Raw genomic sequence first — 26,605 nt, 5'->3', positions numbered from 1 at the left:
CGCTCGCCATGACAGGTCCTGATGGACAGATGTTTGCTAGTTGTTTTAACTGCTCAGTAAAAAGAAACACGGATATCAGCCTCCACCTCTGGCTCTGAAAGACAGGCTGTGGAGCGAGAGGAGGCTGTTACAGGCCACCCCAGTGTGCAGCACCCTCGCCCTCTGCTATTTTAGGCCTCTATAAATAGCCCTATTGAATTTTTGCCGGGGTTGATAAGCCTATAATTAATGTGACCATCATTAGGCACGGACATGTTCTTCTCAAGAGGACCCCGCTGGTGAGGTGAAGCGAGGAGAATGGAGACTTCTCCTCTGTCCTTGTTTTAAGGATGAAGTGAGCAGTGTGAGAGGGTGGAAACTGGAGTGACGACCAACCGCCTTCCCAGTGATGTGCTGAAGATGCCGCTTTGTTGTCAAGCTGCTCTCAGCGTCATCTGTCAGCTCCCCGCAAAAGCCCACTGTGCAGAGTCTTCAGTAGATCTGAATTGCATTGGAATTGCATCATTAATAGAGCAGAAATGATTCCCAGCAACTCCGGGAGAATACATTGACCCCTGAGGGAGACTAGAAACAAGACAATGTTTTTACAGTGGGAATATCTAACTAGAGGTCCCATTACCACTTCATCAATATACAGCAGCAAGTGAGTGAGGAGATAGAAGGGACAGGAGCAAAAAAAAAAAAAAAAATGGAAAGAGGAATGTAATAGCTTATAGTGCTAATGGCAGTGTGAGCGCTCAAGTCCCAAACATTCAGCCGCCTCATCTCATCTGGGCTGTGTAATTGCCCTCCTGGAAGCTGCCACGCGAAGCGGCTGCCTCCATAGTAAAGAGTGGCAGCTGCTGGATGTTGAGGAGCAGGCCTAGGTCAGCTCTCCAAGTGGGTCTCCTTGCAACCATGTGATGTCATAATTAATAGCTATATGGGGGCCCGGGGGCCAGTGTTGGGTGGGTGGAGGGGTGAGATTTTTTTTTGTGGGGGTAAATGGAAGCCAAACAGAAAAAAGACACCAGACTTATTCTCCACTTAACATAATGTATACTTATCATCACTTTCCCTTCAGCAAGTACGCCTGAGCGGCATCTTATCCTCCTCTTTTCAGGGATATTTTTTCTCACTTGTTTGTATTAGGTTTTCCCTCTGTCTCTAAACGTACCTAGAGACATGTCGCTGTTGTGTATCATGGGAACTTAATAATCTTTGGGGACCGGCGTTCTCCCTAGTTAAGTAAATATACATGAGCTGCTGTGCAAGAAACAAGCTCCCAGCACCTTCAGAAAAATCTGTTACTTCAGCTTCTCCTTTTTCTTCCCATCCTCCTCCTCCTCCTCTCTCTCTCTAACATGCCACCTGGGGGCAAATCTCACTCTGTCTCATCTGCTGCTTAATTTCACTGGAGCGGCCCTCAGTAATGAAGCGCCTTGATGTACATTTGCCAATTTCTGCCTCTGCCACTGCAGTATAATTGGGATGTGACTAAGCATGAATACCCAGCGCAGGGTTGGTTGACCTCTCAGCGACCCCGCGAATAGCGCTTTTGTCATAATGGAGGTATTATCTCACATAATCTGGGAATGGAGAGGGATTGTCTGCAGGGTGCCAGGGATGGAAATGAATTGATATAACTCCTCGCTCCTGTGCGCCACAGAGGAGAAGGGGGAAAAAAACTGCAAGATATATTTTTTACATGATCATTATGAAGACATTTTCTTCTTATCTATTGCCGCTTTGTGTTTATTGGAGTAGGAGAGCAGCTTCTGGCAAAAGCAGGGGTGGATTTTTTAGCAAGGGAGGGACTTTTGATGCTGTGGTACTAGAGAGGATTTCTGTGTGTGTGTGTGTGTGTGTGTGTCTGTGTCAGCCTTTTCCCTGTGTGGATGCACTGTGTACTCAATGCACATGTTGGTGTGTGTATGTGTGTCCGTTAATGACCCTGTAAAATGACAAGCTGAGCAGGCCGTGAGAGCAGAGCTGACAGTCAGAGAGAGAGAGGGAGAAGAGGTGGAGGAAGCAGGAGAATTCAGATGGTTTGGGGGGGGGGGTATGGTTGCGAGGTCAGTGGTTGCACTGTGATTCACCATGCTGTCATCAGGGGGACAGGGGCCCCTGAGTGGCCCTCTGTATTCCCACCTGAGAGGCCTGCAAATGGAGGGGCCGTGCTGTCATTATTTACAGCCTGCAGCTCCTAACCTTGGATTCGGAGCTCATCACTGCGAAGGGAAAATCAGATTGGACTTGACGTGTACCCGAGCCAGTGACCTTGATAAGTGTGAGGTGCCTGCAGCAAGAGGTTAGGGAAGAAGAGCTCGCTTCTGTCAGCTTTCGCTGTGGATTTGCGCGTGCGTGTGTGTCCATGTTTGTGTATTTCAGCCAGGTGGGGAGGGGGTTTGGGGGTGGCGGGGTGTGGGAGGGCTGAATGACTGAACCATGACTCAAGATGACACGTAGTAGGCCTGCTCATGGGCCGAGATACAGCAGGCATATGTGGCATCATTACTGTTCACTTTGCTGGCACTAGTGCTGAAAAAACGAGTCGATTAATTGATCAGTCTTTTGACAAAAAAATAAATAAATAAATAAAGTGACAGTTATTTTGATAATTGCTTTTTTTTAAAGTCTTTTTTTTTGTTCATTCATCGGGTCGCCCCATGGTTTGTCATTGAAATTGAATACTTTTCAAATGTTGGTCATACAAAACGCACAATTTGAAGCTATCACCTTGGGCTATGGAAAGATATGAGGGGGAATTTTCATCAAACACAGGAAACACTGATAGTCAAAATAGTTACTATTTGCATCCTGATTTGTTTTTAGCAGGTAAAGGCCCCAAACCCCTCCCACATCAGCTGTTTGTAAATTGGCAGCCTTGGTCTGAAAATGCACACCTTGTGTAAAGTAATGAATCTTTTCCTCTTTGAATCTTTTCCTGGGTAGTTTTATTTTTCTATTTGATTATTTATTTTTTTTCCATCTGAACTAGTTACCTGGAGACCAGAGAGGGGGTTGGGGTGGGAGGGGTGCAAAATAACAGAGGAGAGCATCTCAGGAAGCGTGATGAAAATGCATTTTTCTTCCCCTACCGAGATGCTATTTGGTCGTGTGAAATGATTAATTTCACACATATACAGGTCATCCCCGAAAGCAGCAACATCTCATTCACAAGGGGCCCCCGTCAGCAACAAAACAGGAGGCTGCAATAAAATGAGCAAACAGCAGCACGTACTGTACGTCAATAAATCTTTGGAGGTTAAACCTGAGCTCTGTAGAATTTGAGCACCCCCTCCCCCACCCCCACCCCTCATCAGGTAGAAGTCACTGAGTACATCAGGACTGTCGAGACCAAAAAATGGCCGACGAGCAGTTCGGGCAGTGTCCTGTGGCAGCAGGTACACACTCTCTTGCACGCAGAGAGTCTGTGTTTGCATAAGTAGGATGGAGCCTTGAATTATTGGGTTTGTGTAAATACGGAGATGAGACTGTTTTTAGCACACTGGGAGGAAGGAGAGCTTGGATGAGAATAGTGCCTCTGTGTGGAGTGGAATTGGTCTTGGGTTGTTTACGACAGCTCGCAGCCCTCATATATCACAAGCAGTATGTTTGCTGTGAAGCTACAGTTTGTGTGCCATCTGCCTTAGATGAACTTGACCCTTCAAACAGACTTATATTTTGTAAACTGAGCTCCCTGTAACTGCTGTTTTTTTATTTTTTTTTTATTTTCTCTTTCTTAGTGGATGATCCAGAAACCCTACAAGGTGGCTACCTTCTTTGGGTGCATCGGTACCGACCACTTCGGGGAGATCCTGAAGAAGAAGGCCGCGGAAGCCCACGTCGACGCCCATTACTATGAACAAAATGAGGAGCCGACTGGTACCTGTGCAGCCTGTATCACCGGGGACAATAGGTTAGCCATCTTTTAGTCACCCCTGACCAAGAAATGACCCTCTAGCTCGGATTTTGAAAGACTCATTTTCGTTCATTTGTACATCCTCAGGCAGGCATTTGACTCCTAGGGGCTGGAAGTCATAACAGGGAATCATAGCTCCACTCACACATCAAAAGGAAAAAGCACAGCTTGAGTGTGTTTTTCCAGGCCCCCACTCAGTCTCTGCCGCCCCAGTGGGTTGTCATCCATCTATACGCTGACAGTAGCAATGTGTTAGAGATGGCTGGGCTATCCCAGCTCTCACCTGTCAGCCTTCTCGGCTGTAAAAGGGGCTTTAGCCTCTCTGACGACTCTCACGCTAGCATCATCATCGGCACGTCTGAGACAGCAGAGGTCAAAGCCTGCACACACGCATACATGCACACACACACACAAATATCACTAACAGTGAGGGCTCCAGTTCATGATAGACCAGGTGTGGATCAATAACCTCCTTCTCTAAACACTCCCCTCCTCTGCAGCCCTTCATCCGCTGCTACTGGAGTTGTCAGTCAGTCAACGGCTGGACCCTGACCGCCCCAGGAGCCGGCCCTGCTGAATGGTCTTAGTGGGCTTGTTTGATGTGGGCTCTGACACCTGAAAAGGTCAGGTGCCGTGCTCAGGGAGACGAGCTCTGTAATATTTCTTACAGGTGTTTAACAGACAGCTCAGGAGGCCAGTGGAAAGGTCGCAAGCAAGGCCAGATTGGAAGGGTGATGGCTTTGAAGGATTGGGAGCCAGTGTGTCACAGCCCCCGAGCTTTGATTAGTACAAGTCTTCAAAGAAAATAAACTCTACCTCCCTTACTCAGATCTGCCCATTTTAGTTCCAAGATACTGTAGGTTGAATTATCCAGTTTTAGGCATGTCAGTAATTGCTCCCCTGAACTGAGTCTGTAAAGTAACCTTCCAACCATACCAGTTAGCACCGCCAACAAGCTCCAACCACACGGATACTTTTACATGTTAGTAGAAATAGTTCAATTTTGTTAACTTAAATTAAATTGCAAACTAACAAAAACTGGTTGGAGGATACACAGTAGTTTATAGTATAGTCACAATAGTTTCAGTAAGTTTCATTATGGAGACTGATGATTTTTCTTTGACTGCATTATTTTCACGTAGAAAACTAGTGATAGTGAACATTATTTCAGTCTGACAGAAAAATGCAAAATCTTATTGCAGACTTTGCAAGATTGCAGATTCCTGGAGGGAATGATGAATGTTTTGCTCTGAAGTTCCCTCACTGCCTTTTTTGTGGTTAAACCTCTTAAATTTAGTATCTGTTCAGACTGAGCAGTTATTTGAGAGTGCTGTGTTTTCCTGGTGTCTGCTGCACTTCCTCAGTAATGACACGCATTTTGTCTGTCATGCTTGCTCCAACCTTTGAGTCCATTACTACAACTCGGGTCAAGTGCAGTACCAATCCTGCTGTCATAGCGTCGCCTGCGTCCTCACACTCTGATCAGCTTAGCACACTGTTACTCCTTTCCTTGACGCAAGCCAGCAGGTTTTCTTCGCCATGTGAGAACAGATCTCTTCCTGTAGCGGCACCCTCCTGTCATATGGTCGCCCCTAAATAGCGATGATGGTTGCACTCATTTTGATGGCCGTTCATAAAGAGACAGCGAGGACTGGCTAATGAGCTATGTTACGATAATGCCACCTGCTTCACTTTCCAGCTCCCACCACTCACTACTCAACTCCAGTGTTCATTTAATAACGCATTTCTGTTGTTTTCCCACCTTGGCTAACAATGGACCACTTTTCCAGGTGATATGACAGCATGAATAATTTGCAGCTGGTTCATTGTTGGCCTTGAAAATCCTTCTGTTTATTTTGATCTCTCCTTTTTTCAGTGTTTGAGATAACCCACTTTTAAAAGGAAAGAGAAATAAAAGACATCCAGATGACTTTATTTCACCTCGGTCCAGAGATTCTAAGAAACTATTATCATCCTTTTAAATCATGAAAGAACAAAGGAAAGTCTGGGGCCCGAGTGTTTTTAGGGATGTTTTTGAGACAAAATTAAGATGGATGATAAGCGAGGCAGAAGATTTATGGGGTCTGTCTCGGCAGGTCCCTTGTTGCTAACCTGGCAGCGGCAAACTGCTACAAAAAGGAAAAACACCTGGACTTGGACAGCAACTGGGAGCTGGTGAAGAAAGCCAAGGTCTATTATATTGCGGTAAGTGAGACCCTCTCCATTCAAAATGACTGTTCCCCAACTCTATTGCCAGAAGAGGACAAAATGTTAAGAGGCTTTATTCAGGAAATGCCTCAGCGCGCCTTCTGCATTGTCAATATATCCATTCATCCTTTTGTCAAGTGAAATGAGCTACGTTACCTATTGAGACAATACAGCTCCATTCTCCCTGTTTGCAGCACAGTGTGAAATTGTTCTACATGTAATGCATTCATTCATTCCTTTTAACGTGAAGACAAGCCAACAGGTGCTGTGAAAGTGTGAAAATTGATTATGCAAGTTCATTCGGCTTTACCCGCTCCTACACAGTCTTCTCCTTACAGACAAAACACACACACACATACAGATTGAGGAGGACAGATGTGCGCTCAGACGTTCACACACACTCAAGCTGCACCACTGAGGTAATGTCTTCACTTACAGCTTCTGGAGTAGGATGGCCTGCCATGCTCATGTTTCACTGTTTGGGATTATGTTTAATTCCGGCAGATCAACATTTTCTCTGATCTCCAGTCAAAGTGATAGCCCTGAAATTGCACTGCATTCCACGTCTTTAAGCAGTTCATTATCGGCATAAATCAGCCTTACAGCCCAGCTATCAACATCCTCCTTGGCATATTCTCCCAAGTGAAATTCACAATGCTCCCCCTGTTGCCCACAAGCCCTCTAAGCATGAGCGTACTGTAATGCAATAATGATGGAGGTTTCATAATTAGCCGCCCAGTCGCAGAAACAAACACGAAAAAAAAAAAAAAAAAAAAAAAAGCTGTCAGTGCTCGTGCCAGAAAGCAGATCAGTCAGTCCATCCTCCAGAGTTTGTGTGGTCTCATTTTTAGCCTCTGCTTCGCATTAGCAAACATGGCACATCCTCTGCAAATTGGCAGTTGGGTTTTGCCCACATCCGACAGTCTTGCGCGCAGGGAAAAGCTTCCGTGGGATTTGAGGGGGGATAGAAGGGCCACAAATGGGTGTTTGTCAGTGCTTGGAATCTCAAACGTGGTGTTCAGCGTCCCTCCTGGGCCTCTTTGTCAAAACAGGGGGATCATTCGCTTTATTAGAGTCCCATTCGCACTTCTAAAGTACTTAGCCAGATACACTGCCACAGCTATTCCCACTTAATACTGTGTGGCGTGTCTAGACTGGTGTTCACTAAGGCCTCCTCTCTCCATTAACCTTGTCGAGAGCACTCAGATGTATTTACCCAATTTACAGCCAGATTGTACATTTTCTCCCTCTCTCTCTCCCACTGTACCAACCTCCACTGTTTATTCATGTGCTTTGTTGATTTTCATTAAACGACTGCCACACAGTATACGCCGTCTTGTACCCGCTAATCTGTAAATTTAATTACCAAAAAGAGCAAATGTGTGTATGTTAGCATGTTATTTGCTCCACGCGTGCGCCTGTGTTTGTCGGAGCATTTGTGTTAAAGAGGTGATTGATGATTCCTGGCAGAGGCTCTCAAGGTGCCTGCTACTATGTGGTGTGATTGGATGAAAACAGAATTATTAGAGGGCTCCTGCAGCCAGTCTGGCTCATCCAGCAGCAGCGGCGGCAGCAGCAGCAGGGCTGGTGGCAGACGCAGAGCAGGGAGGCAGCACTGCCATTTCTCACAAAGAGAGAGAATGTTGAACTCCTGCCAAATGTTTGGTGGCAGGCTGTTGCTAGGAAATCTGGGTCCTTAGGCAAATCATTGCACAAAGACCAATAACAAAGGCGTGAGGGGGAAGAAGGAATGGCTAAACGCATTTCAGGCTGACGATATCTTGCCTTTTTTTTTTTTTTTTTGGAATGCCATCGCTGCTGCAGTGATGTTTACAGTTATTTCTTTCCCCGACGATTGTAAACATGAGAAATGGAGGGTGATGTATTGTGTGAAGGGGAGATGAGTGACTCTAATTGGTGGGGGTGATGTGTGCGTGCTGGCCCAGTTAGACCACCCCCCACCCCCACCCTCAACCCCCACCCACCCACCCTCCTCCCTCCTTCCCTTTGCTCCCACTTCACTTCCATCCCCATCCCCCCTTGGCCCTCTATGGACATCCCCCCCCCCCCCCCCCCCCCCCCCCCCCCCCCCACCTCCTCCTCCTCCTTCTCTCCTTTTGCTGTCTCCTTTGCCCCCCCCCCCCCCCCCCCTTTTCTCCAGTCTCTCATACACACACATACACTTGCTGCTAAACACACACAGCATGCACGCACACATTCTGCAGCATACCACTGGCTTGTTTTTCTTTACACTGAGCGCTTTGCCCTGTAATTTGATCTCCACTGCTTGATGCATTCTCCATGATGCCACTTTGAATTAACCTATGGCTCCACAGCTCTCCTTAGCCCCAGCTAATGAAATGGCCTGTCCCAGCTTATGTCATTTACATTCAGGAAAAAAATAAATAAATACCCGGTCCATCTCCTGGTCACGGATGGATCAAGTAGATATAGAGAAGAAGGGAGACAAACAAGACAATTGACTGTGAAAAGGCCTGTTAATGACTGGGCACAGATGGTCAGAAATAACCCAAGGATAGACGGAGGAGACACTTGCCTCTGCCAACTGGCCTGATACACAAAACTCACCCAATGAGACACAAGCTGCAGTGCTGTCAGGTCACAAACCTGATCACAGCTGTGGACGCTGTTCGTTTACGCCCTAAGCTAACGGCGCAGTCCCCGTTAGCCAGCAAGAGGTTAGCCACGCCTGAGGAAAATGGCTAGCCCGCCTTTTTTTTTTTTTTTTTTTTTTTTTTTTTTTAAAACAGCCCAGCAAGTTGAAGTAGAATGCCTCACACTGTTAACACTGGCACACTGCATATAGCATTAATTGGCAGTTGTGTTCTTGCCCTCGCTGCAGGGGAAAGCTGAGTTCAGCCTCAGTCACTGTAGCATAATATGCAAGAAAAAAGAGGCGAAGGGGAGGGCAAAAGCAGGGAAGGAAAAAAAAAAAAAGCGCAATACTGGCACCACAAGCAGCACGTCAGCCTGCTTCCACCCCAGAGTGGCACACACACACACACACACACGTATACACACACACACACATTGTTACTCCACCCCACCAGCCCCTGCAATTTGCAGCCAAAAAAGCAAAGGGAGAGGTTTTCCACACACACAACTAACTGACACCTCATCAGCCAGCCGAAGGGCTGATTAGCACAGAGGTGACTGCGGCTGTGTCTCTGTCCAACTCAGAGGACCACACTGTCCTCACGCTGACCTTGAGCTTCCTCTCCTCTCTTCCTCTACTCTTCACCTCTATCCTTCTACTCTCCCTCTCACCACTGCTGTTTATCTCCAGTATTCCTCCCTTCCCCTGTCTCCATCTCCTCCCTCCTTCTCACCTCTCCTTTTCTGTCTTTTCTCTCTTTCCTCTCCACTCTGTACTGCACCACTCTGCACTGCCCCTGTCCTTCCACAAAGCCAGGGAGGGATCACGAGGCAAAATGCAGGCAGTGGAGAGAAAGAGGAAGGGAGGGAAGAGAAGTGGAGGGGGGAGAAAAAAACTGGCAGGCTCCCCCTTTGTCTGCAGGCGATCAGTTACAGTCTTGGTTGCCGATGAAATTTAATCCCCACCGCATTTACATGCCAAGTTTGACTTCTGGCAAGCCCTATTAAATAGATTTGTAAATCATTTCATCTTGATTAGAATCTGTTCTCAAGGGATCAACATTTTTTCGCCTTGCTTGTGTTTTGTTATGTGCACAATCTGTGCCCACTGGTGTTAAAATGTGAAAGTCAGCCTTTGGTGGTGGTGGTGGTGCTTTTCTGTGTGAGTGAGTGTGAGCTGTAGGTTTAGGGGACAAAGAGCGATGGGTGCCAAGTCCTGTCTGTCACCGGCCAAGCCACTGTGTCAGCATGTCTCCCATCTCTGGAGGTCATGTCGGTGGGCGAGTATCTGCTATGATGTGTCTTCTCTTTATTAGGCTGACACCACAGTGTCTTTAGCATGGAACAATGTCATTTCAAATTGCGCCTAATCAGATAGCATTTTGTAATTGCCAGCAAGCATCTTATGAATATGAATTCATAATTGTTCAATTACAAGCCGACTGCATCATATTTATTGGCTTATTTATTTTTTTTCTCCCGCTGGCCTGGGCCAATTATAGGATTTCAATCTTGAGGCAATCAAGTGATAAGGGTGAGGCGTTTAGTGTTTGCTGTCACTATATAATTCTCTCGAATGTTAAACATCCATCTGGGAGGGCTGTATTTGTCAGAAGGCTGTGCGTGGAGGTGCACCTGCCTAATTGAGTGGTAATGAGCTGTCAGGAGTGCGGGCTTGGTGATTGGCTCTCCGCGGGGCGTCCCGTGCCAGTGGGATGTATGGGCTGGCCCGGCACTTCAGGAGGATCAGCCAGCCCCACAGTCCTGCAGGCCTGAGTGGGCGGAGCGTGGTAAATTAGGGTGGAGAGGCCAAACGACGCTGGCTGCGGAGACATGCTGTGGCTTTCACTCGACTACGATTTATTTAGGTTGTTTACAATTACCCTTACTCCTCATTTGGTTTTACTACTTAATGTCAGAGGAGGAAGAAGATTTAAGATGTTTTGCTGAACTAAAAGTAGAAGTGGTGCACTGCAAAAATAATGCATTAAAAGTTAAAGTCCTACATTTACTTTTTGCTTATGGTCCCCATTTATAGGATTATTGATATAGATTATTGAATCTAATTCTGATTGAGTAAGTAGTACATAACAAAATAAAATGTTTGATATTATTATGATGGCATTATATTACAGGATCATTATTACTAATTATTTTCAATGTAGCTGGTCAGAGTGGAGATGGTAACTTTAAAACCTGTTAATCTATAACAATTCACCTTATGTCATAAATAAGCATATTCTTTATTTAAAAACATGATCCACAAAGTAAGTAGTAATAACTGTCAGATAAATGTAGGGGAGCAAAATATACAATAGTTCCCCTTTGAAATGTACATTTACAAAGTAGCATAAAATGGAAATACCCAAGTTAAGTACAAGTGCCTCAAAACTGTACTGCACAGCACCTGGGTAAATACACCTAATTACTTTCTACCGGTGCTGATTGGTCCATTTGTTTGTTTGATTAAGTGCGGTATAAGCACAGTAAGCTTTAGAGAAGCAAATATGTTTGAAATTATGTGGAGGAAGTTATAGGATGTCAGAGTTCACCACATTTTGTTATTATGGAGGAGAAGTTCTCATCACACTCAGTAGCATCTATTTTTGTTTAGATTGTGTATTTGTGCGATTTATTTTTATTAAATTTTTTTTGTTCATAATGTGTGTGGAAATACTTAGAAGTTGGCAGGGCTGCACTGGTTTTATTTTGGGAGTTTTTATTTCCAGCATCCTAATTTGAACAACAACGAGGAAGAAAATGCTTTAATCCACTGTATCTTGGGGGGGGGCATTTTTGGACTCTGGCAGGCTTCCAGGCTGTAGTCCATATTACTCTACCAGCATGCAGCGACTTTGTCCTTGTACACCCACGTTACCTTGTAAAAACGGTTTTTCTTCTTCAGCAGGGAAAACACCATGTCCTTTCACCCCAGATTACTTTGTGCATCTGCTCCACCGGCAACAAGTCTGTTTTCCTCTGCCTTACTGTAAAGGGGATGAAATAGTTCAGACTTAATGATATTTCTACTTTCCATCACCTTGTCCCCTCGCTGCCTCTGCATCAAAGCGCCCAGTGTGTGTGCATGCCTTTTTATTCATGAGACCAAGTTGTAAAACGTAGAATAATGTTTTAGTCCAACACTGGGACGTTGCGGCCATTTGTGTGAGTTCCACAGCTTAATTGAATAGACTGAGTAATTATTTGTCAAGTAATGCTGAGCAGAAAATAAATAGCCACTTTGCGGCCGTGAATTGTGCCTGATGGCCATGTGTTGATACTCTCACCAGGGAGAGTAAAAACCTGCTCCACTGGCTAAGTATCTGATTAAGATTCACATGATGGAACCGCAGACGCTTTAGGATAGTGTCTCTCCTGGGCAAAGACAGTGAGCAGAGTTAAGTGTCAGACACTGTTATATTATCATGCTGAAGCATAAAGCCTTGACTGAATAAATATTACTGGAATATTGTCCTCACCACAAACCGTCCACAGCACTCGGGTCAGCCTGACAGTTTGTGACTGAAAGCAGTCCATAAAGAATCGCCGCAGATATGCATCTCTGTGCGGCAGATGCTGGACACTGTTCTTTGAGAATTGTTTCCCTCTGCAAGGTTTCATTTTTTCCCTTTTATGTCGCTGTAATTTGTTTATGGTCTGTAATAAGCCTGTGCATATCTTCCTTCTGCCAGTTTGGCCTGGGTCCAGTGTAAAGTGCCAGTAATTTTTTCCCTCTCCCTTTTTAAAGGAGACTAATGATTTCTGAGAATAATATTTTGTAATGATTTGATCATTCATATTAGTTCAAATTCTCAGGATTTTCATAATGTCAGACATAAACTTGTATACTATATATAGCTGAATTCTTTCACCAGGAGCCAGTCAGTGTGTTTGTATTCTGTAATTACCGTTACTACTGTTTAGTAGTTTGCACTGTTACTGTCACATCCCATGCTGCATGGGATGAAAGTTTGGCAAAAATGTTGTAAAAAAAAAAAAAAAAGATCTCAAAGGAGCTATTTGTAAGTTTTGTTATTGCTACATAGCCAGCATTAGCATAAACAGCTGTTTACTCACCAGTCTTGCCAAGAGCTTCAACCATTGTTGCTTTTAGAAGACAAGAGGTGATAATACGCCCCCTGAGCAGCACTACTTCCTCAGCCTGAACGCTACAATGACTCGGTATCGGAAAGTGATGAGGTAGTCCAAAGCTAAGCTAACCCTCTCTTGGCTGTGGCTTTATATTTAATGGATGGATGTGAGAGTAATATTGATCCTCTCAGCAAACTTCTAGCAAGAGCACCAAAAGCATATTTTAACAAATGTACCTGAAAATATTTAAACAATATCTCACTTATTTTTTCTGTTAATTTTTTAGTATGTAGTGAAAAATGGCCATCACTAACTCCCAGCGCCCAAGGTTATGTTAAATTACTTGCTTTTCCTGACCAGCAGCCCAAAACCCCAAAATATTCAACTAAGGATGATGTGAAATAGAGAAATCACTGCAGCACAACCTCAAGTTTGAGAAGTTGGAACCAGAGAAAATTATTTCTGCTTATTAAACGCCTCAAAAGATTTGATTTTGTGAATTTAAGGAATTTAATTTTCAATGGATTCAGAGTTTCAGCAATAATAATACAGCTGCAAACAGCTTCTTACCAGTTCCAGTTAGCATGTTGAGTTAGCACATGCAGTGGGAAAATGTTTATTTTTCATACATGGTGCCACTGAGATATAGGCTAGTACTCTGACCTTATCTATTGTTTCTCAAGTGTATATTGTAAGCAGCTTTGGAGGCTTTATGGAGACTTAGCCAGCAGGGCTGCCGTCGCTCTGGTGGAACATTTGGACCTCTGGCAAGTGTCAGATTTTCAGCAGCACATTAAATCTCTTAACCCAGTTCTTTTTTTCCCCTCCCCTTCCTCTCTCTGTCTCTCTCTTCCTCTTTCCCTCTCTCCCTGCCATCCTAACAAGCTGGCTGTGATTTATTTTTCATGTGTGGCGTTGTTAGCCACCACCGCCATTTTTTTTCCTTTATTTTCCTCGGCATGCAAACTCTAGTGCCAGTGGTTAGCCTGGTGCCCAGGCCCTGAAGGGGCAGAGTGGAAATGCAGCCAGAGCAGCTGCACATCCGCCCCAACCAGGCAAAGTCCTCCAGTCGCACTGTGATGGGGAGGCCAGAGCCACTTTGATTAGCATGTCCGTCGTTATTGGCCAGCTTGAATGTCATGCACCGTGAGCCCAGTTGTCTAATGCTTCAGCTGGCCAACGGGGCTGCTCCCTGCAATTACTGATAGGGCTGCTTGTTCCAGTGTGGAGGAGAGGCCAGGGAGAGCGTCAAAGTGCCAAATGATTGTCCTTGGTAAATAAAAAGCAGACATCTTCCTTTTTGATGTTCTATATGTGCGTGCCTTACTTTCAGATGCTGTGGCGCAATCACATTTGAAAGCATTTTGCGCTCCCAACATAACGAGGGGGGACCAATCAAAACAATAACTGTGGTTCCTTTTGACAAAGCCCTTGGCTCACAATTGTCAGAAGATGTAAGCTGACTCATCCACACAAGAAGGGCATGTATCCCTGGGAGCGAGGGGCGAAAAGCTATGATGAATCTTCCCCTCTGTGCTCTCCTCTCTCCACTGAGCCTGCATGGATTAATTACATGACTAGTAGCTAGTTTAGTCCCATTATTTATTTTTTTTCTAATGAATAATTTTACTCTCTCTCTCTGCCTAGATTTTATTCTACTCAGGACTCTTCGGCTCAACCCCGTGGAAATAAGAATGCATTGATTATTTTCCATCTAGCAAATATCCCACCAACTGAGGAATAACATGCCTTCCGCCTAATTGGTTTGTTTATCTTGAGCAACAGACTCTGGGTTTGTTTGGACTCTGGCTGGCATCCACACACTGCACCGCTCCTCAGCATGATTACTCACCTTGGGAGGAGGCTGCTGGAGCAAGGTTGATGTTCCCCGCATAGACATCAGGCTGTCATTCTCTCCGCTTATGTGACATCATTTGCCAAGACAGATTTGTTACAGGAAAAATAAATTCAGGCCTAAAAAGGGATTGATTTAAGGACAGGCGGTGAGTGGAAAAAGGCGACAGGAGGGATGGGGGCTCCCAGACACATTTCACCACAGAGAGGGCTCGGGCCGGATCCAAACAAGCTGCCAACAGAAGATGGATTCTGGCTTCATGTATAATTGATAAACTGTATGTTCTAGGTGTCAGCTTTAAAGAGGGAGCTAGGACTATATCAGGAAGCTATTTTTCCTCTCTGAGGCGAGCATCATTTTTATTTTGTCCTCCCCCGTTCTCTGGCTTATCTTCTCACTTCAGAAAGCCCCGTTGAAAATTATCGTTTTCTTTGAAGACGATGTTCGGGAAGTGCAGCTTTAAAAGCACATCCTGTTCCTGTGCCTATTAGGAGTGCTAGTCCAGGGCAGATAGCCATCTGCAAAGTTGACTGTACATCCTGAGTTATCAGGATTAGCCATCTCACTCTTGACACCTAGCACATTAATATTAGCTATTGGAGACTCTATCCTGCTGAAAGCAGCATAAAAGGATTAATGCAGCGCTTATCCTTTTAGAAATAATGCCCTTTATTGAGCGGATTTGACACTGTAAAGGCTAATGATGACATTGAATGGAGCCAGAATAAGTAATGGTGCATCATCCCGTGTCATGCAGCCAGAATAGTCGCTATTTGCATTCCGACAGCTCAAACTGTATTGATTTTGCTCAAGGCGTTCGGTTGTTTTTCCTCTGCAGCAGTAAGAAAGTGTTACTCAATCATCTCCGTCCTTTAGCTAATGACAGTGCCCTCACTGTAGGCCCAATGACATGCTCCGTTCATCTTCATATTGTATGCTACGATTTCACCTCTAGGCACTTTGAGCTGTGGCAATTACTGTACATGAAACACAATATGCCAGCACGTCCCTTCCCTGTCTGTCACGCAGAGACTGGGGGATTAATGTGGCTTTGGCCGCTCACTTTAATAGTGATAAATTTGTATCCTGCCAGTCAGATCTATGAGTGTTAGCTGTACAGTTTGTCCCACAAAGGCTTGACTATTTCAGATGACCAGAGGAAGGTAGAATAGTAACTTTGAACCCTGTCATTTCCCTTTGGCACAATATAATAGCAGTGAAAAGCTATTATTTCTATTGTGTTTTTTTTAACATAGGACTTGGAAAAGGAAAAACTGGCCTGATTCATATGATTTATTTAATATCCCCCATGTACACTTGACTCTGAATGATGCTTGATGTAAACAGGAAATGTGCCTGCATGGGGTAACTGGATCCCACCACACAGTGAGAATTTAAATCAAGCTAAAATGATTGTAATTCAGTGGGAGAGAGTCTCCTTGTACCCTTGAACCCCTAACATGATTTGATTATAAAGAGGTTAAACAACTGTAATAATAAATCTGTCAAAGTTTTAATAAGATGTGCCATTTTGTATCAGGCTTCATAACTGAGGGCCAGACAAGTGGCCACCGGGGCCACCTGAGAACATTTGCTCTGTTCTTTCTGCTAAATTGCTGCTTCCCCAAGCTGTTTTTTTTAAACTGACAAGATAGTAACCTTATCAATCACAGCTGCTTCCCTCTCTCTCCCAAGGACTTGTGTTGATATGTTCTAAGTGCTCTTCCCTTTGGCAGTTTTAATGGGAATATTGCATGCTCATTTCAGCAATGCCTCCCTGTTTCTTAATGAGCTGATAAAGCCCCAATTATGGAGGCAAATCCTGATTTCTGATTTGCATTACCGACTCTTGTTTCACCACACACAGCGGAAATGTACATGATTGAGGTGCTGGGATGTTGGCCTGCCTTTCCAGAGACTTGCATGGTGTGTGTGTGTGTGTGGGTTTGTGCGTTGGTGTGCATGTGTAGGGACACAGGAGATGGACAGATTAGATTATACAGTAGATGCTGCACGGCCCCGGCCGTTTGTGCGTAGAATGTGATTTAGTTGTGAGGTTTGAGACGGGCTGTGGGGCTGCTCTGGGCTCTGTGATGGGTGAAGGGACAGACTGACAGTGACAGTGGGGTGGTAATGGCTCTGAATGAGGAGGAATGGCCCCTGTAAGGCCCCTATCCCAGTGGCAGAGCAGCAGCAGCAGCCCTGTCCAAACACACTGCAAAATGAATTCTTCTCTACACCTGTGTGGGTTTTTTTTTTTCACACAACTAGAAATCGAGGCTATTTATAGCTTCACCAATCTGTAGAGAAATGGTGAAAGAAATGGAAAATGCTACCCTTAAAGAAATCCAGCCTTCACTTTTATTAAGTATCAGCAGCTGCAGTAACGCCACATCCCATCAGATGTTGAGACATCAGTGGAAGTAAAAAGAAGAAAGGATGTTGTATCACATTTGCAGTTTTTTTGAACAGCACCCCGAGCCAATAGCCAAGAGGGAGACACAAGGCCAATCAAAGTCCTCAGGACCTGTGGATGTGTGATCTGAGATATGGGTGTATCAGTATGAGTGCAATTGCATGTGAAATCCCAGGTTTGTTTTCATACAGCCACATATTTGCTTCTCTTGCCCTCCGTGCCCCTTTTCCTCTCTGAGACTGAAACATCATGTCTAGAACTTTGGCTGGGGAGCTCTGCAGTTCATGAAAAATGCATTCACTCAGCTCTTTTTCTAACTCCTCGCCTCTGATACTCTTGTCATATCATATCCATGTCATGTCAGTGTGTGTATTAATTATGTAGCAGGCGCAGTTGAGGAGCCGGTATTGATGCATCTCAACTAGACGTCCTATGTATATTACTGACCCGTCATTGGGAAATATAAACAAGACTTAATTAAGGATGAGAAGACACTTTAATATTTAGCCTTGAGAGTAAATCATTCTCAGTCTGTGTTTACAGGAAGCATTTTTTCTCTCTGTCTGCTTCTCCCTCAGGGTCCATTTTATTCTCAGAGTCTCACTCCATTCAGCCATTGTGGTCATTTTTTATGGTTCAACTGAGGTGTTCGACCCGGTCATCGCACCTGGGTTTAGTCTCTCTTTTAGTCTGCAGAGCTCACAATCGCTCAACATATTGTCGACAAGCGGCGCCCTGTAGCACCTTTGGAGGTGTCCCAAATTACAAAGGTAATTTATTTCTTTACAAGCAGAATTATGCATGAGTAAGAGGTCATGTTGTAATATGGAACTGCTCAGCAGTTGCACACAAGCCACAATCCTGTTCGGGATTTGTGTTCCTGTTTATGAGTCCTCTCTGTGCTGTAATCATATGGAGCTGTGATAGCACTTCTATTCCCTCACCAAATGAATATCAGGAGGGAACACCGCTCTGGATGGTTCCTCTTGAAATACAGCTGTTTCCCTGCGGTCCTCTTCCTCCTTCTGTAACAAATGGTCTCCCAGGATTAAAACCACTACAAACACTTCAGAGATATTAATCTTCTTGCAGGACCTCATTCAAAAGTTGTATTTAAAAGGGGAAAAAAGAGACTTACACGCTTGTTATGTTTAATGCCTAGACCTTGCAGATATAGATTAACTAAATCATGCTATGAAAGCATACTTAAAGTTGGTAACTCCGCTGTTGCCGACAACTGAGTCAACATTGATCTTGTGTGTTTTGTAATGCTAGAGTGATTGTTTTACAGCGTGGTGATTGCAGCGTTTTGGCAGGAATAATTGGAAGTTCAAAGCGTCAATCCGTGAGTGTAGCCTGGGGATAGATTTCTGGAGAAGCTGACACTTCAGACGTATTATGAAGCCATCACGTCTAATTTGCAAAGACCTCTTTTGTAATTTACCCCCAATTCAGAGGAACAGTCTCCTGCTCTGCAGCACAATGCACACTCTGCTTGCATTGTTCATGCTCATTGGAAGAGACAGTGAGTGAATGAGTCTTGGAGCTCAAATAATGTGCAGCACTGTTCCTGTCATATTTGTTGCTGTGTAATGGCTCCTGATTTGTAGTTTCCTGCAGCGCCTTTTCAGTGTGGTGCAGAGCAGACAGAGCTGCACGGTATACAGCGACTGTTATTCTGTGCATCCAGTCCAAGCAACTTGTTTACAACTCGCTGTTGAAGCAACTGCTTGACAGATAAAGGACCCGAAACGTCGTATAGTGTTTGAGAGGGGGAGGAAACCTCTTCAGAAGAAGGACTGGGGTTTTCCACATGCCGCCCAGACATTCTCACACATATTGAGTTTGTCTGTGTGCATCTTTGAAGATGCAAATGTGTCAACCACATGTAACCAACCACCCAGCGAGAAGCTGAGATGCTCAACTGCCTTTCTCACGGCTCTTAAATGGCTGCCAGTGATCTTCAGCAGCTCTGCGTGTCTGTGAAGCCTGCAGTTCTTTTTTAACGGACAGATTAGTTTTTGTGGGATATTGAATAATCTGAGCACATTTATCATTTACCAAAAAAAAAAAAAAAAAAAAAAAATCAGTGTTACCACATCAGGAAACGGAAGAGAGTTTGGCTGTAAAATTTTATGACCTCTCATGTAGCAAACTGTTACAGTAGATAGTATATTGAACATTTTATAATGATACAGAAGCCATTAATTAGCCAGTAATGTAAACCAGAAGTTACACGAGCCAGTAAATGGATTTATTAGTTTAACTTTTTCGATCTATTTTGCATGACAATACAAGTAGAATAGCTTTTATGCTGCACATGCAGTCACTCCTTAATCAAGAGAATATTTATACCTCAAACCTGCCAGTCGGCTTTGACGTGTGGTGTAAAAAAAAAAAAAAAGACAGCACATCATAGCTTGGCGTATCCTGACAGAGGAGACATTCGTAAATTATTAATGTTTTCCCTTGCACTGTCACCTATCATTGCACTATCCTTCTACTCCCACGTTTTGAAATGCAAGAGTAGTAGTCCTGCAGTGAGGCAAGTCATGTTTCTGGCTCTCATTTCAATATCTAAAGTGAAAGGTCAGGATGATATATTCTGTCCTGCCGCGGTGACAGTGACTTACATGCTACCAGTTCAAGATGGTACACTTTTACGAGGGCCACCCAGCCTGTCGAGCAAACTGATAATGAATCAATCTGTGTGAAACATTTATGGGTGCCCCCCCACCCACCCACCCACCCTTCCTTCCGTCCTTCCGTGAGGCCAATTAGAGCATCCTTGGTGGCCCCTGCTGTCTGAGTCAGGGAAGCCCCTTGCATTGTCATATCAATATTCCTCTGTTGATCTCCAGCTGAGGCGAGTCCGGCTGCTCTTTCCACACATTGCTAATTTGCATTCGCCAGCATGTGTGGGAGATGGCATTCTGGCTGCCTCTCCTCCTTGTTCCCAAACCTACTGTTGCCTCCCTCTTTCTGTCTTCTTTGACTTTTTTTTTTTTTTTTTTTTTTTTTTTTTCAAGAGGGAAAGGTTTCTTGATTCCTGGCATGCCAGAGAAGGGTCCTCTGAGGATTACATTGGCTAAGCCCTTATCACTCCAGGAAATTCACTGCCTGCTTAAAAAAGTGGTAGGAGTAGAAAATCAAGGGGAAGTGTTATTCTTTTTAAGTTTCTCCCTATTCCCATGGAAAGTTATTACGGGTTTGAAGAAAAGTCCTTTTTTTGGCACTCAAGTTTTCTCGTAACTGCATTTCATATTTCACCCTTCTTTTTTTTTTTTTTTTTTTTTTTTTTTCCAAGCGGCTGGTGGAATTTTAGAAGTGGAAAATGTGAAGGCAGGTGCTTGAGAGAGAGCGAGACAGAGAGAGAGAGAGAGGGGAGGTTTAGGGAGGGCTGTGCTCACTGGGAAGCGATGTTAAACATCCAGGGGAAATGTTTGTTATTCTAATGGGATACCACCATGGTAACAGCTTTTAGAGACTCCCAAGGCTTTGTGTGGAGTATATGCACGCTTTCATCAATCTCGCCTAATTTCTTTGGGGATTAGCAAATATAATCAGTCCTTTCTCCAAGTCGTCACCTGCTTATCGACATGAATATGGTGGTGAAATTTAGCAGAACACAGCCCTGTTGGATGTGGAGAAAGCAATACATGGGCCATTAATATAAATCACAAATTGAAGTGAATCACTAAATGGATTCAAAAGTCATTAGTATTCCTTTTGTGCTGAGTGACATCCCAGACAGAATAGCTTACATTTTGCACATACCTACTTTTTTTTTTTTTTTTTTAAATCCTTGCAACCGAGACCAAAGCACTTTTGCTCTTATTACATCTTCAAGTTAAACATGTTTCAGACAGAGGTAATGAATTATGTTATTTTCTGATTTAATACCTTTACGGGGGTTTTAAAGGCAACGGAGTGAACTCATTTACAAGACTTGGTGGAAAAAAAGGAAACCCTGTCTGATGAGGAGCCTCCCGTGTTTAAAAGGCTCCAATAACTCGTAAGCCCCACTCAGTTTTATACCTTTTTCTCTCCCTCTACAGATTTCCTTAAGTGGCTTATGTGAATTGCAGTCACCACATTGAATCCGGCAGTATACAGAATTCATTTCTTCCCGGCCGTGACCAGCTAACAGCGCATTGAACTTGTGCGTGTGGTGATGGAGAGGTTTCACACACAGCACTGCAGCGCCGTGGGAGTATAGCCTGACCTAAAGCTAAGCCCCCAGCCGGAACAGCCTTCCATCAAACTCACAACACTGCTCTCTTATCTACTGGCATTTCTGTCTGATACAAATAGCCAAGACGTGATATAGTTGGCTACATGTCATATCTGGCATTGTACTACGCTCTATCTGCTCCCCCCTCTGTGAAATATAATGCTTTTAACTCACCAGCTTTTTGCCTTGGCTATTTTTTCCATCTGTAGCAGAGACAGAGACCAGTGTGTTTGCTCGTCTTGGCCAAAGGCCAAAGGCTCTTTCTGATATAATCCCCACCATCGATCAGACTTTGTTTACTCTAACATGGTTTCTCTCCCCTCCAGCAATTAGAAGCCAACCTTCCACCTCCTGCTCCTCAGACCAGCTTTATACGTTTATTTTTCCCTTAAGTGGTAATTTTTCATGTTGCGGCTAAGCTCTAAGAAGTGTGGGTGTATATTAAGTAACCAGACTGACATGTTGGAAACCAAATTTTTGTTAATGTTTCTTTGTCTTTGAAGGAGAATTCTCCAGTCACCAAACACTGGCACATATTGTACTGTACTATCAGTATGCTACGGAAAGATGATTCACACATTTCCTATGTAGCACTCCGCACACCGTGTGTTTCATTTAGGCTGCTCCACTTAGAAATCTCAAGCACTTTGAAATTTTAGAAAAATGGCGTGGCTGCAGGAGCTGAGGATTACTCTCCTGTCCGTCTGAGAGTCTCTCGTCATAATAAATCAGGCAGGAGAGTGACCGGTCTTCTCTGTAGTCTTGGCTTAAGAGGTTTAAAATCCACACAGAGAAGAGACCATTTAGCTTTATTGTTAATATTGTGATAACAAACAGAGTTATGACCAATTTAAGCTCTCGGTTTAGTGGCCAGAACCTACACCAGCGAGAAGAAGAAGTGAGTATAGGTGTAAATGTTGATTTAAAGCTGTTATGTTTGACTTTGTAGCGTAGATCAAAAACTAATAGTCAGACTTATGAGATATACAGAATGTAGTTCATGAAGTTCATGAGCTGCACAAAACTTTGTACTTGCTGACTATGGTAGGTGATTAATTTTCTATGAATTCTGGGTAAATTGAGACACAATCTGAAACTCAAGCATCGAATAAATAAACAATTAGAGACTTGGAAAAAAAGAAATCATGGATTTTTTTCTTTTCTTTAACTAAATTTATTCTATAGCATTTTTGAATCAGTTGAATTAACTGACATCAGACATTGTTTGGAGGTTTCGCTTGCTTTGCTTTCACTTTCTATCCAGTTCATCCCAAACCAGCTCCGTGGGGTCTAAGTCTGCAGACTGTGCTGGTTTCCTGTCATGTGAAGCCACCGTCTAGTTCTTTTCTTTGAAGGTAGTTCTGACATAACGTGGAGCTATGTTTTGGGCCATTATCTTGCTGTAGGATGAACCCCTGACCTACCAGTCTGTCTTCCTTTGTTACTTGCCTTTTCCTCACCATTCTGATAGCGATATACCGTCCTACTTCCTGCACTACAGGATTGTCCTGATGGTTTGTTCCAACACTGCCTTTGTACAGAGGTATTGAGGTATTGAGGTTTGATCAACAAAAGTTGGGGAAGCGTAGGAACTGCATTAATTCCATTGTTGAAGTGTCTGCTTTGTGTTAGACTACTCCAAGACTAATGTAAGGGTGATTTAGCCCTGTAGATAAGTATAACATGTCTTCATGAAACAAGTCCCTGATGTATATTAGTCATCTATCCTGTAGAGAGTTAATATCGGATACACCGCGGCTAATAAGTCTTGTAGTCAGAATTATCAAAGGCAAGCAGTACGCTAATGCCTCTGAACAATTTTAATTTAACATCTAACACATTTCTTCACCCTGTTACTTGTGCTTTTGGCAGACAACCCTGACGCCTACCATCAGCATCTGAATTTTGTGATTTTTTAGATTTTGCTTGATTCTCAGGGAAGACTCATATTTCCTGGCTGTGATTACAGCCATCTCAGCCCGAGATGCTACTCTCACGTGGGAGAAGCTCTAAGCACACTACGCTGCGAATATTTGAGTAGTTTGAGGGAGGAAAAATGTCTGTTTAGCGAACTTTCACAATAAGTCACAGACAGAATCTAAGTGCAGGAGTGGTGGCCAACTTTTAATGATATCATGCATTCACTTTAAAAGCTTGAAAGCTCCCTCAGTGTCTTTCGGTCTGCTGTTATTTTTCCTTTGAAAAAGGTCAGTCACCAAGATATTGATGATGATGATTAGCCATGCACAGGTAGGGAAGTACCACTCTTCACTCAGCAGTGAATTGTAAAGGCAATTTCAAGTTTTAGGAGAAACGGGCTCCTTTTCTTAACAATCAAAATACCACAGCAACAGAAGAGTCTTTATAGAACTTAATCTTGCATCGACAAGACTAGTAAACTTTCTGTTGAGCGCTTCCTCTTTGTATGTTTACATCACCTGTGTGCACTCAGTATTTCTCCCTCTTGGCACGACTGTAAACAAAGACAAGCAGAGTTGACTCGTAGCATCATCACAGCACCAGGAAGAGGATAAACAAGCTCTAAAGTTTCCTAACCTTGACAGTATTTCTTGCCAGTTGTCATTTTATATAGCTGTGTCGTTTTTTGCATAATTCCACAGTGCATTGGCTCAGCTTGATTTGATTTAGGACCTCCACTTTCAAGGAAATTGGGCTCAGGGTATGAAAGTTCACACTTATTGCCTCCAGGCAATTGATTTTTTTTTAGCTTGATTTTTAGTGCTGTAGTAATGCCAGTAGTGAGTGTTTGCACCATGTTGTTTCACTGAGGTTCGAAGACACTGAAACCTCAGTGTCAGCTCAGTGTGATTTTATTGTTTTGGAGTTAGCTGCCTCAAAGGTTGGGGGGAAATATGATTGATTTAGTGCTGAAACAAGTGATCAATGTAGTTGAATTCATCAACAACTTTCAAGTCATTTATGAAGGTAAAATACCAAACATTCACTTTTTTTCTCCAGTGTGAATTTTCTCGTCTAGGGGTTTTGGATTGGTGGTCAGCCAGTTGACCTATTATTGTCTAATTAATTGATCATGAGAATGATTTTTTAATTGTTATATTGATTATTGTTCTGTTTCATCATAGCTCATAAATCTTTTTATATATTTTAAATATAGAAAACTTTTTTGGATTGAACATTTTTTAAACGGTCAGATATGATTGGTAAGTTTTGTTATTTGTTTTTTATTTAACCAGGAAAGTCTTATTGAGATTAAAAATCTCTTTTTTAAGAGTCTTCTGTCAACATAAATCATTTAATAAATATTTAATAAGATCGGCATTGGAGCGGCACTCTGCTGATTTTACTCATAAAGGTCAGTTTACTGGTAGTGAGGGGAACTACTTATAACACTTAGACAGTTGTATAATGTCTGTGGCTCAGGAGGAGCTATTCAGAGCGGCTTTGGTTGTGATTACAAATCAGCTGAGAGCCTGTCTTACAAACTCAGGGCATGGAGCTTGAAAGTCATGGGTATTAACCAGCCAGGCGGGCGGGCTTCAATGAAAAGACATTGTCATGTTGCATTATGGGAAGTGTAGGATCCAGGATCCTTTGAGCTTGAATCCAGGAACAAGGATATCAGCTTTTCCTGATGCTATTGTGGCCGTTGGCTCTGGCTTTATGGAAGTGCAATACAATATCACTGGAGAGCCTCTTTTAAACATAAATTGTGAAATAATATATGAAACACCTTTGGAACAACCTACAGCAGCAGCAAGTATTCATGCATGTTCGGCAAAAAAAATCGTATTTTTGTTTGCACTCTGCAAATCTGCAGCAACTTTTTTTCTCTCTTTACTCATTTCAATGTCTAATTTGGCGATTAGGCAAAAAGCTGTTGATAGCTGTTGGTGTTTTCGTCCGGGGGCCATCATATTACAGTTTCAATTAGATTTTTTTTTTTTAACAGTCATGAATAATTAAAAGTTATTTTTTAGCCACGTGTTCTCCTATTTTGCTGGTGCTGAGCACACACAGTCAGAAGTTATTATTAGACAGAATTTAAGCGGCCCCACGTCCACAGCTCTGAGCAGTGGGCACCGAGCTCCTGCATTGAGTTTGACAGCCTTCACACAATATTGTGCAAGGGCGCTCCCTTAGCTTTTCATGCTGGTTAAATGTAATATGGCAGATGGATAGTATTTGCAGGCAGAGCGGGGGTCTCACCCTCCCTCTCACTCATTTTTTTTTTCACCGTCTCTTGCCAGTACCTCAGACATTTCAAGGGGGAGAAATATGTATCAAATTAACTCTTAGCAACAGGGCCTCCGAGCTCCCTGCCCTTGTCTTCTCAGCAATCAGAGCTTTGTTATTTTAGTCTTTCAACCAAAACCAAACTGGATTCAATGGCTTCAGCAATTACCTGTAATTTTCCAACCTAGTGCGCTAGCTTTCACCGGAGCGACTGCGAACAGTGAAAGATTGTCTCCTTGGTCCCTCATTTCAGTGTTCAAGCGAAGTGCACTAATTCATTTACATCTACAGAGTGGCACATTTGGAAATGTTCACTTCCCAGCAGCAGGAATGTCTGCGGAGATTTTGGTTTCTGTCTGTGCACAACCTTCAAGTCACTGAAACTGGAAACCCATCTGCAGCGTCGACACTCCGACACTGAACCTCTGCTTTATACATCTGACCCATATATTAATATGTCCTTTCAAGCCAGTTGAGAAGAGACAACTCTGAGGCCCCGACATCTGTTTTCACATCGCAGACTTTTATCCCATTTTTCCATCGACCCCCACAAACTTCCCTTCGTGTAAGAAACTACAGGAGCTCAACTTGACTCCAAAAGTGTATGTGTGTGTGTGTGTGTGTATTTGTGTGAGTCAAGAGTGATGTTTCCCCTTCAGAGGTACTGAAGGAGAGAGTACTGCTCACACTAAAATGCTAATTAAGTGCAGTGTGGCAGACAAGGACACTTGAGAGTGTATGCATTAGCAAATTTTAACTCCCTGCAAACCAAACAGTTTGTTCTGGGCTAATCTCCCAATGATGGAGGCAAGAACAACATTGGAAACCGGAGAGAGGAGAAATATAGGTTTGCTTTAGAACATGAAGAGAGTATGGTTTTCTTTTTCATTACCAAGATAATACAGTTTTAGGAGAAGAAAGCACCTCTTCTGGCATCGTTTTTGCGTTTCATCTCTTCACAGAGGTAACATATGGTATCTGTAAGAGAGAGCCAGTTTGTGCTCTGCGGTGAATTATTTTGTGGATTAGTATTGGCATTTAAATGCTCTTGGCTTTAAATCTTGT

General features: G+C 43.5%; 1 protein-coding gene across 3 annotated transcripts in view; it reads left to right on the top strand.

Moving 5' to 3' along the window:
* LOC139608237 (adenosine kinase-like) overlaps positions 1-26,605 on the top strand; it is a 101,142-nt gene that overhangs the window by 37,972 nt on the left and 36,565 nt on the right. For all 3 annotated transcript variants that reach the window (XM_071461742.1, XM_071461744.1, XM_071461743.1), the window contains exons 5-6: positions 3,729-3,901; positions 6,001-6,109. In XM_071461742.1, the coding sequence (XP_071317843.1) occupies positions 3,729-3,901; positions 6,001-6,109 (282 nt within the window). The remainder of the gene's footprint in view (positions 1-3,728; positions 3,902-6,000; positions 6,110-26,605) is intronic.

This window comes from Trachinotus anak, unplaced genomic scaffold (assembly GCF_046630095.1).
Source record: "Trachinotus anak isolate AG129_WGS33_773 ecotype Australia unplaced genomic scaffold, CSIRO_AGI_Tana_v1 ptg000025l, whole genome shotgun sequence".
Lineage (NCBI taxonomy): Eukaryota > Metazoa > Chordata > Actinopteri > Carangiformes > Carangidae > Trachinotus > Trachinotus anak.
Note: the sequence above shows the minus strand (reverse complement) of the source record. Positions and strands in the feature narration are given on the sequence as shown.